Source organism: Cygnus atratus, chromosome 5 (assembly GCF_013377495.2).
Source record: "Cygnus atratus isolate AKBS03 ecotype Queensland, Australia chromosome 5, CAtr_DNAZoo_HiC_assembly, whole genome shotgun sequence".
In the NCBI taxonomy this organism is placed as follows: domain Eukaryota; kingdom Metazoa; phylum Chordata; class Aves; order Anseriformes; family Anatidae; genus Cygnus; species Cygnus atratus.
Window position 1 is genome coordinate 44,319,869 of NC_066366.1, and position 15,606 is coordinate 44,335,474.

The 15,606-nt window shown below is 33.8% G+C and overlaps 1 protein-coding gene across 1 annotated transcript in view; it reads right to left on the minus strand.

Moving 5' to 3' along the window:
* The window catches only part of CEP128 (centrosomal protein 128), a 114,934-nt gene that overhangs the window by 49,162 nt on the left and 50,166 nt on the right, over window positions 1-15,606 (minus strand). Inside the window, exons 16-18 of the mRNA XM_035539934.2 lie at window positions 13,911-14,087; window positions 10,943-11,002; window positions 6,086-6,278 (exon numbers count right to left, since the gene is read on the minus strand). Of these exons, the coding sequence (XP_035395827.1) occupies window positions 6,086-6,278; window positions 10,943-11,002; window positions 13,911-14,087 (430 nt within the window). The remainder of the gene's footprint in view (window positions 1-6,085; window positions 6,279-10,942; window positions 11,003-13,910; window positions 14,088-15,606) is intronic.

The window sequence follows — 15,606 nt, forward strand, 5'->3', positions numbered from 1 at the left end:
ACATACTCTTAACACCTTTAAATAAACAGTTATGCCAACATTACATTACCTGTAACATTTTAAAGGGAATTAGGCAATAACAGAAAAGGATCACTGCAGCTTAATGTTGTTTTTTCTTTTAATCAGCAACTTGAACAACACTATGCATACAGGATTAGCTGTCATCAGACTAAATTTGAGATTATAAATACTCCAGCACACTGACAAATATGGATAAAGTTAGTGAAATCTCACAAAGTAAAGATGGCAAGATCACAAAAGAAGAGAGAAAGCTATCCATCTGAGCTAAGGCTAGCAAAATACATTGCTAAAAACATTCATAATCAGAAATTAAGAATTTCAGACAAACAAAATGAGAATAAATTACAATTGTGTATACATAAATAACAGTTTAGAAGGAATGAATGAAGATGGTGAAAGATTTAAGGAGTTTGAGTACGTTTTCCAAGAATGCTGATGTTCTGCTCTTGATGAACACACAAAACTAATACATTCTTTTGACTAAACCAACCAGTAACTGAAGCAGATCTAAGTCTGTAAAACCAATGGATGCTCCAAGGCTCAAATATCAGCTCTAACCAATTTGGTATGTTAAGCTTTTCACACTACCTAAACTAGTTAGATCATATAAATTTGGGTAAATAAAATAAATTTGGGTCAAGTTTTGGGTGTGATTCATGAAGACAGCATTTTTCCTACCTACAAACATTTCTCTATTATAACAATAAGATCCCTGTAGTTTGAACTAATTTTGAAATACAGTTGTAAGAACACCTCCCCATACTCAGTCATCCCACAAGTCAAATGAAAGTTAGATAGGAAAACAGAATTTATATATTGTCTTTCCTCAGACATTGTCAACTTTGTTAAAATACTGAATACCTAGTGCAATGCTCTTAAAAATGAATTTGAACTGAGTTTGAACTCCTAATCAAGAAGAGAAAACTAAGAAAATTTATTTTCTATCCAATTACTCATTTACTCATTGAAATCATGTTAAGTGGGATGCTAGATAAATAACTTTAGTGAACTGTATCCAAACGGCAAACCCACTAACTTGAAAACAGTACCCATATCACCTTCAGTTCTTAGGTATTCAGAAATATTGCTGGTCCTCTGAATTTCTCAGCTCTCCAAGATGGTATGATCATCAAGACAGGAGAACAACCAAAGCCAACCTCAATATGTCACCACAGAGCTATGGAACTTAGGGTACTCAGCAAACACTCTTGAGATTCTATACTACATTATTGTATTTTCCTTCATTTACTATTTTCCTTTTCAGGAATCTTGCTTTTATTTGTCAGGATTATAATATTTAGACGGTCAGTTTAAATAATAACACTTCTACAGAATCATGGAATGGTTTGGATTGGAATGGAGCTTAAAGATCATCGAGTTCCAATCCCCCCTGCCATGGGCAGGGACACCTTCCACTAGACCAGGTTGCTCACCATGACCCAGCAATGCGCACTTGCAGCCCAGAAAGCCAACCATACCCTGGGCTGCATCAAAAGAAGAGTGGCCAGCAGGTCAAGGGAGGGGATTCTCCCCCTCTCTTGTGAAACCCCCCCCTGGAATACTGTGTTCAGCTCTGGGGTCCCCAGCACAACAAGGACACAGAAGTATTAGAACGAGTCCAGAGGAGGGCCAAGAGAACGATCAAAGGGCCAGCGCACCTCTCCTATGAGGACAGGCTGAGGGAGTTGCGGTGATTCAGAGCCTGGAGAAGAGAAAGCTCCAGGGAGACTTCATTGCAGCCTTCCAGTACCTAAAGGGGGCCACCAAAAGCCTAAAATCAAGAAAGCTCCTAGGTATTTGCATATGCTTCAGTGAAGAAAGGAAAAGGCAAAAGACTATGTATTTAAAATAGTTTTAAGAGACTTTATTAAAGTTCATAAAACTTCCTGAATCATGTTTGTAAATAAAGCAGTTTATATAATCACCCTACCTATTGTATGTTCACAATAAATCTCTTTTTATTTCCCATGAAATCAAACACAAACAGGCTGTAATATAAGATCCATAGAATGAAAAATCAACAAATTATTTTTTCAAGTACACAATTTGTCTTGTTTTCATAATTTTTTATTTAAATTCATGAAGTATTTTTTGACTATATTAAGTACTCAGACAAGTGTTTTGTGTTACGCTGTTAGTAGAGGCATTCAACCACATCCATGGATATTCACAGAGTTGGTCTTATAAACTTTTCATCTAAAATTGAAATCATTCCAAACGCAGAAGAGAATAGTTTTAGCCATTTGCACAAAATATGACTGAAAATCCATTTTATTAAGAGGTACTGTCAACTATACTTTGGTATTCAAAACGAAAAGAGTGGGGGGCCTTCTTAACAATTAGAGAAAATCCATTCTGCCTTCATTTGCTTTATTCCTGCATCTGGGATTTACCCATAATGTCACCACTGATTGTCTTTGTGTTCTGGAAGAATGATTTCATCCATTATTTTATCTTCAAGCAACAAAAGTCAAACAACATCCTGTCTCCTTCATTTGGATTCTCTATCACTGTTGCATTGTTTTCTCCTTTCAGCTTAACATCTTTTCTATGCTATTAGTAGTGTTCTCCTTTTCCTTTGGGAAAATAGCTTTTCCAATTTTCTTTTCCAAGTCACTTACACATTAAACTATCAACAAGTTTACATTCTATTAGTTGCATCACAGTTAAAAACTGGGCTTTTATGTAAGAGTATTTGCCATTTAAATAGCCATAACTTGTCCTGGAACATTATATAAAGGGGAAGAAAATTATAAACATTTAAATGCATCACTTCATGAATAAATTCAAAATTGGTATAAATAACGGTACAAAGAGATTATAAATTTAACTTCCTTCTTTGGCACCAGGTAAAAGCAATTAAGCGATCCCATGATCCACTTTCTCTGTGTATCAACAAAACCAACGAATTTTCTAAGGCTTCAAGTTTTATCATCATATTCCTTACTCTCTATACTAAGCTAACTGATGAAGAAAAGTGAGTACACAGAGATCTATAAAACAGTATTAAAGAAACCTTTCACTAACTACCCATCTGTCCCTCAGAGTAGCACATTCATTAATCTAATTTATAGTTCTTATATTTAATTATTTCCTACACAGTCCCACGTAGGAAGGGAAGGCTATACAGGCTATGTACTATGGCATGCTATGTCTTCCGCTACAGTTATCAGCTAGTTGGTAACTACCAGCTGTCTTATCAAATGAAAGAAATACCAGGATGCTGGGCTTAGATTACCTGTAGTAGATCTCTGTCATTTTATTTCCATGTTTCTAATTATTCATTCTATAAAAGTTTGTTCTAAAGCCTTGAATACTATTAAGAGTGGAGGACCCACTATTGGAAAGCCTGTGACACCGCAGCATCTAAAGCTAAATAAATTCATTGCTACAAGGCAAAATTGTATCTTCATCTGCATCCATGAAACCTGTTGCCTATGAGACCTAATCAAATTAGAATGTGATTAGATTAATCAAATTTGCACTCATGAAGACTGCTTAATTGTGTACATAATTAATTAGCTTTGTAGATGGAACTGCCTGCCTTCTTTCTCCAATCCTCCAACACTGCTTTTGCAGCAATGTCCAAAAAACAAAACAAACCACAAAATCAACATTTTAGAACTTAAAAAAACATCTTACACAACCTGGTTTCAAATTACATCTCAAGAAAACAAGTGTAATGAACTAATAAAGTGCTTGGTATGTACCTGCAAACCAACCTACATATTCTTGACCATTTCCCTATAAACAAAATAACCAAACCTATAACACTCAATCATTAATTTAAGAAAGAAATTTTTAAATCTTTTAGGAATACTTTTAAGCGAAGACTGCAAGGAGTATGTTTTGGGAAAATCTATCAATAGCAGTCAAAGCTAGTTAGTTCATCTGATCTCTCCTCAATTCAGACTTGATTAGCAGTTTCTGGATCATCAACACCCTTTCAGCTCGACCACAGTATCAGCAATGCTTTGTAAGAGTAGTAGTTATAACTATAGCAACATATGTGGCTACTTAAAACTGAAGCCTTTGATTGTTGCTCCAAGTATGTCAGCTGGTATTCCTGGTTCCCAATATTTTTATCTTTGGTTGCTAACCTCAAATTGGCTCTAAAGCCAATGCTGGGCTGCAGGGTCTGCATCCTGTGACCTTTCAGAAAACTATTTCTTATACCGTATTTGTTGGAATTTTAAAGCATGTTTACTGTTTTGTGTTACATAGGAAACTAATGACTATGTAACCGCATTTTAAAAAGTATTACTTCCTTTTTCTTAGCTACTTATAACCAGCATGTTCCTACAGAAGTAAACAGAAAAAGACCATTTTTTCTTAGAATTACAAAGATTGTCACATCAAGTAATGTGCAAATGTGCATGTAATTGTGCATATTTGTAGGGAACAAATGAATACTCTTTATAAATAGAAGGCATAAGATTATATACTATCTTTTGTGCTCTGTGAATAGATTAATTTTCACCACTCTTTTCCATATAATATTTAGCCATAACTTTGCCTATAGCTTGAAATAAAAATGCAGGCTGAGAATTTTTGAGAAAGCCTGAACCAGATCAGATACAACAGAATTAAAAACTAAGTAAGTTTTGCTTTATTTTCCTATGCACTTAAATTAAAAATGGTGAATAAGGCCTCAGGGAGATCAGCTTAGCAGATAATTACTCACTATTAATATATCAGGGTCTTGGTGCTATCATTTTAATCAAATGAAGGATAATAATAGAAATGTTCAAGCCTGAAAGATCAAAGCATGTTCTCTTTCAATGTTCTTTATAAGTGGAGGTAGAAAATCCTGACAGGATCTTACTGTTCTTGTAAAACAAATAATCTGTATTGTTCTACGAAATATTTACGATAACACTTTGCTTTTATTTGTTATTTCTAATGTTGTTTTGTTATTGTTTTACTTTTGTTACAATATTTCACAAAACATTTTTAATAATAAAATCAGCCACCAGAAGCTATAACTAAACTTAAAAGCTTTCTCTCATCTAATCTGAGTCTACATCAAATCTAAATACAAAATGACTAACCAAACAATTAAAATATAGTACTTACTCTGTCTGACAATAATTGGCCCATAATTATCAGTACTGAGTCTTGAATGAAAGCCAGAACAAAGTTTTTAAAGAAAACATATGAAAAGAACACCTTATAGGTAATGTGTTCTGCTAAAACTGAGGGAATAGAATCAAATGAAAGATTTATTCAGGTATGAAATAGGTTTAGACCTTGAGATATTCAAATACAAGTCTAAAATATTGCACAAAGACACAAAACAGATAAGTCAGTCCTATTTATAGACTATATCAACTCATAAGGCATGTTAATAGTTCTCAAGGTTTATCTACATGATAGCTTTCAGTAGAAGTACTTTATTCTCCTCCATAGGTCAGGTTAGCTCCAGCCATTTATAGACGTCAAAAAACAGTCTTCTCACCATTTAGCCCTTCATTTTTCAGGCTTAGTTAGATCCTCTATCAAAAATTTGTATGAAAGAGGTGGAACCAAAGAATCTACTTCAATATGGAAATTATGATGACTATAAAATCATTCATTTTAATCAGATCCAAAGCTTGACTTACTCCATTTGACAACACATAAGAAAGGATTGGAAAAAAATTCTTTGTACATACGATGGAAGCAAAAGAGAGTAACTGCACAGGACTACGAAGTGCTTTGGGCTCTTTCGTTTTGACAGATAAAAGCAGCATTACCAGTGCTGCCTCAGAAGTTTCTGTAACTTCTCCCTAGGTCATGGAATGTCTCAGACAGTACAACTGAAAAATAACTGCTGCATCCACTGCCTATGGTGCATTGTATTATTCAGCCCATACTGGGTTGAAATGCAGTTGTTGACCAAAAAATAAAAGGCAAATGTAACAAATAGAAAACAAACAAAAAATAATTGGTTTTTTTGTTATCACTAGCAAGTCTCCAAATCAGAGTTTGTAATAATTAGTTGATAAAATACATCTGAATGCATAATATAACTATTATTTTTTAAAATCGTTCTTTCATTAACAAAAGGGAAGCAGCAACATACCTCTCTTCTCTCTGTGAACTTCTTCCAAAAGTTGTTCTTGCTTTTTTATCTGTTTAAAGAGAGACTGATGTTCAGACTCCTTCATCTGTGTAAAGTGCTTAAGCTGTTCTCGGCTCTGCAATAAGTAGCATCGCAGCTTTTTTTCCTTACTTTCTCTCTCCTTCACCTCCTCACACAGCCACTGAAGTTTAGTCTACATTAAAAAATTGGGACAATAAAAGAATTCTAATAAAAATATTAGGACATAAATGTTAATTGAGCAAATTACCTTTGGAATTACAGCTTATTTATTTATAGCCATTACTGCATAACAATAATAAAAAGGAACATTAGGATATATTACAAGGATATACAAGGAGCCTTGAAGAATCTCTAGAGAGATATATTTTGGCTGATAACTGTATGTGAAGATGAAATACACAGATTTTATTTTTTTAATCAGGAGCAAGAATTTGCTGGTGTGGGTAAGGAAATTCAAATTTAATTGGGGTATGTATATAGACACCAAGAGGTACTCCCTCCTTTCCCAGCTGCATTAAAAATTAAGTGACATCAATCCTTTCAGGTCAGCAAAAGACAACATTTAAGGTTCATATAGAGGAAAAAGAAAAGAGAACTTATAGATAACATAGATAATGGTCAGGGTGAATCTAAAAGCGATAGAAGACCATGTATAAATACATAAATGGCCCAACTCTTTGATCAGAAAAGGGCAAACTTAAATAATATATTGCTCTGGACTCAGAAGAACATAAAAAGTTATCCTTATCTTTTACCTGTAGGACTTAAGACACACACAAAATGAGACATATTCTTCTCTCTGGTAACCAGCAAATAGGACCCATGGGAATGGCATGAAACTGCAACTAAGGAGGTTCAGGCCGAATATTGGGAAAAGGTTCTTCACTGAGAGGGTGGCTGGAAACTGGAACAAGCTTGCCAGGGAAGTGGCCACACCAGCAAGCCTGATGGAGCTCAAGGAATGTATGGACAACACTCTCAGATACATGGTTTGATTTTTGGGTGATCCTGGTTGGAGCCAGGAGCTGGAATTTATCCTTGTGAGTCCCTTCCAACACAGAGTATTTTATTATTCTATTATATTCAAATTATTAACTATAGACCTACATTACTTTCTTTCCATACTAGGAAACAATTTTTTCCCCTAAATGTTTTCAAATTCATGCAACTTTAAAATACATGTAACAGATCTGAACAGTACAAGATGGTAGGGGAGATTCAGCATACAGTCACATGGACGATGTACTCCTGAAAGCGTGGCAGTCAGCAGCATCATGAATAGTGATGCACATTTTCCCCTTAAAAATTTATGCCTAAAAGGACTTGCAAGATCTACACAACTTTTATGAACGGGGAGAGGGTATAAGGCACAGAAGATGGAAATGGGCAGGATCATTAGCACTATCAACTGGATGAGATGCTGATTTATCATCAGAGGACTTGAGAGAACAAGTCACCACTGAAAGAACTCAAACACTTACTTCTTCATCTATGAGACTGAATGCTTATTGTGTAACCTTTATTCAAAGTGTTCTCACTCTCTTTCTTGCTGACTAAATTTCTGTTACCATCAAAGAATCAATCAAATCAACCAAGACAGAGTTGGAGTTTCAAATCTCATACATAGAGTAGACAGGGTATATCAGGATCCATTCAAAACAGTCAGCATCTCCTCTAGTTAATGACTGGCTCTGCTCTGGTACCTTCGTTTCCATGTTGCATTTACATTCTATATATTTCAAAAGTCCCAGAATGTACCATGTTATATTAACTCCTACTGGGAAGATGTTTTGCTTTTTGTCAAATTCAGCCACTTAAGAAAACAGGAGAAAGAGTCAAACAAAACTCAGAATTTGAGGACAGAGAAGCAATGACTAGCATGACATTGATGTACAAATGCTGGTTATAAGCTACTGGCAACAATTATTTGATTTGAAGTCAAACTGATTGACTTTTTTCTATGTCAGTAAAAGCCTATAGGTTTGAAAGTGCTCTGCAATGTAAATTTGTTAATTGGTTAGATGAAGTGTTGATCAGTAAAAAAGAAATCTTCCTTCTGTCTTAGATAAACATTCTTTTTAGATAATACCAAAATACAGTAATCATAATAAAATATACTGTCATCTCTAATTTCTATCCTGATTTTAGCAGTGAAATATTAACACAATTTCTTTTTGATACAAAGAACTTTTTTTCTTTATATCAAAAAGATTTCTTTTTGATTTCCAGAACTCAAAAAAAAAAAAAAAAGAGGGGGAGGGGGCAGGGCAGAGGAGCAGTTTAAGAAGAATGAGGAAGAAGACAAAACCTGCAGAAATTCTAAAGGCAAGCCCAACCTGAGTAAAGGGAAATGTGCAAGTAGTATGGTGAAACGTAGCACAGCAAACTTTTTGAAAGTATGGGTATCCCATAAAGACAAAATCCTTTTTTTCACTTGTTCTGCTTGCAAACCTCATACTGAAACCTAGGAATCCTGCCAGGAACTGATATACTATATCCTAAATTCATCGCCAATTCATATGTCTTTAAAATACATGAAGAATCTTTCCAAAGAATGAGTTGGAGCTACCTAATTTCAAACATTAGTTCTAAAAAAGGCACTGCAGGACATTAAATATCTCACAGCTCTAATCCCCTTTTTTTGTAATGTAACATAACACAGACAATAATAGAGCATCTTATAGCTGGTGTTCCCATACCCTCTGTCACAGTAAGTACTGTATCTGAAACACCTGTTGTCAAGAATAAGCCTTTACCACAAATTCTTAGTATAATCTCTGCAGAAATACACAATGAGATTCCTCCATAATGAATTGCAATTATGCTGGGATATTATAAATATGGGATTTTCTGCTGTAATTTTTACAGTGTACTTCTACATTTCAAAAAGCCAGAAATTCGTATCAGAATTCCTATTTTCAATCAGTAAAAAAATATTAGTTCACAAACATGAGGAAATTAGTGAACTTCCTGAAAGGCTAAATAATCCTTTATTTTAGACCAAAACTTTGTATTATTTCTCAAAACAGTAGTAACCTTAGAACTTCCAAAGATTCTTAATTTAGACTTGATTTCATTTAAAGAACATACTGGAGACAAAAGGCATCAGAAAAAAAAAGGTTAACTTTGCCATGGATCAGGAGCTGTCATAACTGCAGAAGGGAGCATCTCTCCTCCCCAGCTAAACTATTTAAATTAATCTCTTTAAAGCTGCAGGTTTTGGTACTGCAAAAGTACAGCACCTTTCTAAAGTGGTAGTTGTTATAGCCTCAATGCACAAGCAGTATTCCCTCACGCAAACTGTGAAATTTCTACAACACTATTAATATACTCTACAGCTCATTCCCATAAACTTTTCTTCAGTGGAAGCATGCAACACTAGAAACATACACAGCACTTAAGGTTTATGTGGAAAATGTTATGAAAAATGCAGGGACCACACTAAAGTTCAGAAGTCGTGTCTCAAAAATATTTGTATGTGAAGCAAGTTTTTTTCCTTCTACAGACTGCAGTAGCTGAGAGAAAAGTCAAAAGACAGAAGAGAAGAAAACCAACTCTTAAAAAGGGATGATTTGTAAATACTTCTAACTACAGAAGTATCTGAAAAAGCGTGTACAATAATTATACTACAGAAAAAAAATCAGTACTGAGGCCATTATTATTACATACAAATTTTGCCACTCCTTGGACATGATGTAAACAATTTCACTTTTTGAAATTTAGGAGAAAATCAAAAGACTTTAGGTTTTGAATACCTACCAGCAGTTGCAATAACCCAGAAATAGAAATGTGGTTAACTATTATGGCAAGATATTTCCAGATTCACATTATATTTTTTTTTATTTTTAATGAATACTTTCACTGCTTATTTCAACCAATAAAAGAAAGGGTGACACCAAGTTTTTCATTCATTCTAGACTTTCCCATGGTAGCTAAAGAAACTTACATGAGAAATGCATGCAAATAATTATTAGTTGTACCTTAAAAGGTCTTTTTAATATGTCATTGTCACTTTTTAAAGTAATGAAAATGTTTTCTGCGTAACATTTCTTTTTTGATTCATTTTATCTTTGTTATTTATACTGGCAATCTTTCTTGGTCTACAATAAACCATACATCAACAATAACCTCATGGTTCTTACATGGAGACAGTTGCAACTTTTCCTTAAGTTAATTCTCCTGTGGCATTCTACATGAAGCAGAAATTTTCATGTATTCCACCAAGCTTAGTCCTTTTAAAAGATACTGGAAGTGAGTCTGTGTGTGTGTACTGGGGGGAAAGGAGGGAAGCAGCAGAATGAAAAACAATGGTTTTAAGTTACTAGTCATCATTTCTGAGAAGTTTTGAAGCGTGTATGCACCTGCATTATAGAATTCAGAAGCTTTAAGCAATGGTGGAAGGAAAGATCATTTTCCAGAAATCCAATCTAAAAACCTTTTGATCCAATAAAAAACAGCCTTATTTCAAATTATTACTTGCCTTATTATATATCATCCTGTAAACCAGCTGACTACATTCTCATGTTTTTCTTGTCTCAAAATAATTTATACAGTGGGAAATTCAGATCTAAAGGCTATCACTGCAGATACTTCAATTCACTTTTTTGGTATAATTGCTATTTATTTGCCTATAGAAATATTTATTTCTTGTTGATAGGAAAATCTATAAAATTATTTTATCAGTTGAAATAGTCTGATAATATCATAACTGCTTCCAAAGGAATGGTTTTGTGTTTCTTCCCCTTTAACTACCTTTTCAAACACACTTTCTACTGAATGATTATGAATGTTGGATATTACATTATTCAGTAAGATTTCAAAAGACTTGACAATTACCTTTGTTTCTGCTAACCAGCGATGAGGATCATTCAGCACCGTTGGTGTAAGTGATATTGCCTATGGAGTAGTGAGGGAGAAAGAAATATGCATAAAAAGGGTATTAGACACAAAAAGGAGAAACACTTTCCAGCTTACTGAAAAATCATCAACCAAATATTCTCTGCTAAAAAAAACAGTTTGGAAATCATATCTGTAAAATGGTTTAATAGAACTGTAACTATAAATTAGCCACAATTAAAAGCAAAATAAACAAACTCTTTGACTTCTCTCTGCATCAAGGTGTATAGTCTCAGTTTGAACCTATGTGTGTTTTTTTTTTTGAAAAAATTATAACATTTCCAACTTCACAGCAATTCAATTGTATAAACCAAACAGTATAAATCAAAAGTAGCATAACCAATTGTTAGTCATTGAATTGTTACCAGTATATCTACAGAAATGCTACATGCAGCATGGTAAGTGACTGGTCACAAAGTGAAAAAGGGCAAACCACAAAAATCTTAACATATTTATGTTTCATGGTGATGGCCTTAGTGTTTTCATGAAAAAGAAATCACTTGCTTGGAATATTTCATAGGTATAAAAAGAAAAATTATAAATTTCACTAAGTTGATAAAAAGAGAAGGAACTTGCACTGGCATGCTTCATTAATACTCCAAACAAGAAAAAATGATATGCCTTTTTTCTGCAAACTGAATGATGTTAAACATTTCCAAAAAGGTACTATTACACGTTTTCTATATTACTTACTAAAAAAGTGGTGATAATGGATTTTTTTTCATTGTTGTAGTTTTAAAATGAAGCTCACTATTAACCTTATGTCTAGCTCATACTTTATCTTATCTGGCCCTATCTCATGATTGCCTTGTGCCTTTCTCTAATTTAAGGAGGATTTTTTTTGTTTGGTTGTTGGGTTTGTTTGATTGTTTTTTAGGCTTTTTCCCCCATTTGTTTTTTAGCACATTTTGAAGTTCAGTGTGTATTTATGTACTTTTTGGACCAGAGCTGATAATTTTTATAACAAGCATATTTCTTTAACAGGTATTTACAAGGGCTTTACTAAACACCAAGACCAAAGAAGCCTAAGAAGTACCAGTTGATGACAGACTTCCATGTTTTATATGAAAAGTATCACCACAGAAGGACACAGCTGAAAAGAAGAAAGATTTATTAGGCATGTTGACCACAACCAAAACAATGCATAACCACCACTTGTGACTTCCATGGCAGCAAACATGATTCTTTTCCACAACATTCAAACAAGGCAGTATACAGTTCATAGTTTAAGCATGACTGGTGTAGTTATTCCAAGTGTAAGATTTCTTATAACAAGAATACTGGTTGGAAAAGTAAATCTGATCAATATATGTAGAATTATTTATATTCTTTGTTTAGAACACCAGTATATGGTGATTTTAAAAATTCCTAAATTCCTGTTTATTTTAATTCAGGGAAAATTAAGCCAGGTGTTTATTTTACAAGTGTTTATTCACTCCTTCACTGCTCACCTCAGTTGCAGTGGCAAATCCTCCTTGAAGTAAAGAACTTGTCTGAAACCTTGACAATAACTAAGTACTGGGGAGAGGAACAATATAACAAAGGGAATTTCTCACCTTTTTTTTTTTCCTAATTTATTTCTCAGACCAGACACCACAAAGCTGTGTAACATTTCTATTCACATGTCTAGTCAAAAATTCAATTTCAAATCTGTTAAGTTTGCCAATAAGGCAAATAGGGGCATATAAAAGGCAATAACGAAACTAGATAAATTATGAGAATTATGAAAACAGGAACAGCAAATCTTTATCCAGAAAACAAAAACTCTGCAGGAGGTGGGAAGCAAGTCCAAAAAGGCATGGTTTGATGTTCAAGAATATATCAGATCACAAAGGCTTAGTAAGTAACAACAGATCTATAAGGACACAGAGGAGAAAGCTTGTTTGTCAACTAGAAAGATAAACTTCAGATAGAAAACAAAAATATTAAAAAGATAATGGATTTTCAGTGTCAATGCAGAAAAATGTCTATTTCAAAGGCAGCCCAGCCAAGTGACCATGGACACCAGATCAGAAAGCATGCTCTGATTAAATGGCAAGAGAAGAACGGGGTAATCTGAGTGTACTCTATGGTTACAGCCAAAACCAGTTGATCACATGTTGCAAGTGACCATAATGCCAATGGGTACAGGGATAGGCTGAGTAGGACTATCCATTTTTATTCTCAGCTATGTATAATGTTAATTCAAGAGGATTAGTCAAATATTGCACCTGGAGGAAGGAAAAGAAGGTTCTGTACCTTGGAAAATGCTCAGGGAAAAAAGCTAATGGGAGAAAAGGGTTGCAGGAAAATATGTGAAACAGAGTGGAAAAAAAAGTACAGCAAGCTAAAAGTTTGTTGAAAATCAGAGCTTGAGTTTTGGAAACAAGGACCTGCTCCACAAAATGGAGGATATAAACTCTTTTCACTTCCAACATTTAATTCTCTACATTAAAAAAAAAAGGTATTTTTTATTTATTTTATTTATTTATTTATTTATTATTTATTTTTTATTTATTTATAAAGTATTTATTTAATTTTAAGGGGGTTTTGTTTGTTTGTTTGTTTGTTTTTTGGCCTTTCTGGGTGACTTTCCTGTAAGGACGGTATCTAGGAAAACCTGTCTAAAAACTCTGGCTGACAGAAAGTGATTTTAGACAAGCACACAATTAGAACTATTGCTCACAAAAAGAATGTAATTCACAGAATGTAATTCACAGTAATGAATAACACATGGACAGATCTTCACAGTATCTCATTCTAATACCTAGTAACCGGTACCTACATCAGCTAAATATCCCTAATCCTACTGTCCCTAAATTATCTACACCAAATGGGTGATATGTGATAACAGTGCACACAAATTCTGCTACAATCACCCATTAAGAAAACAACGAAATCTGCAGCATACTTAAAAACTTAGAATTACTTTGAATTTCTCCATGGAATCCCGAGAAAAAAGTTCACAAGCAGCATCAATTTCACTTCCTATCATGGTGAGAATGGATTTCTGTTCCATTTCTAAATGATGCAGTTGATCCTTAAACTGCAATCTGACTTCATCCATCCTTCTCAAATGATCTTCTTCATAACTGATCTGTTTATTCTGCAGTCAAAGGTGAAAAAAAAACATAAATTGTTGCATTAATATCATAACATGCATAAATAGCAATATATCTTTCAAACTTATAATCACACTATACTCAGGCACTGAGTTCAGTTCTTTGCCATGGAATATAATACATTCTCACAGGACACAAAATCTTCTGTTGATTCTTCTTATTCACCTGGAAGTCTCCTAGTTGAAACCACACCAAATCCAAACCCAACAATCGCAGAGCTCAATTTCAGAGTCAAAACTGGACATTCTCTCATGAAACTTTTTTTCATGAGTAGAAAAAGAGCCCACAATAAATACTCCTTTCATTTCCTAACCCTAGTACTCCTTTTGACACTAAGGTCATGACCCTAATACACCTTTTCATTTCCTGAACATTTCTCACATCCCTTTCTGACAACCCACACTCAACACAAGGAAATGGAACGCATTGCTACTACTTTATCTGCATTTACTTACAAAGGCTTCTTTGCTTAAAAATGATTCTGTCCTTAAAAGCTTCTCCATTCTTTTTCAACTTAAGCATAAAAGACCACCTCAGTCCAAAAGATGTATTTTTCTAGTACTACAAAAGTTGGAACTAGTTTTCAACTGACTGCAAAAGACTACATGCACTTCTACAGACACATTTCCTCAACAATAAATATTATAATGCTAAAATCCCAACCTAGACAAAACACATTTTGAATTGGAGTACTTTTTATTAGCCTGAAAAGTTGAACTTTTAAAGCACTTCCTGTTAGTTTAACAAAAGCAAGCTAAGAGAAAGGCCAGATTTCATATTCATGTCCTGTAAGTCTTGGATGTACTATTTGAAAATTATATGAAAATAATTATTGTAATAATGGAAAAGTAATACAGTCTTTTGAATTCACAGGAAAATCTAATTTGAAAAAAAATAATTCAATACTGATCCTAAATATTTGCAGAAAAAGGAAAATGCAGGAGGTTGGAATATTACAGTAATTCAATTAAACTTCTGTTCCAAGATTTTTTAATCCATAGGCATTTCACTAGCAAACTATGAAAATAATAACTTATACAACAGATTTTGTACCCTGAACAGTTCTACCTAAACAAAATACACTAAATTTTCGGAATATAGTTATCACAACCAAAGAGTTGATGCAGCTAATAATACCAATGTACAGCAAAACCAGCAGCCTTCCTCACTGTTTTTAAAGGCTTTTAAGCAGCATTTCAGCATATAAATTAATGTAGTCAAATTCAGCATTTAATTCAGCAGGTTATCAATAAATTTAAGAAGTCTGATATCCTTCTCAGACTAGAAGAAAAATTGGCAGAGAGCAAACTAAATTATGTCAAGAGTTTTTCATTCCATTCTTTCAAAAAAGAAGAAAACATTTTTTTACTCAGGGCCAATATTCACAGCAAACAGTCATTATATGCTGAAGATAGAAAAAATATGACAAAAGGAGTTAACAGCATTTTGGAATAATCCCTTTAACTAAACTACATTCAAAATGAACTCATTAGATTTTAAGCT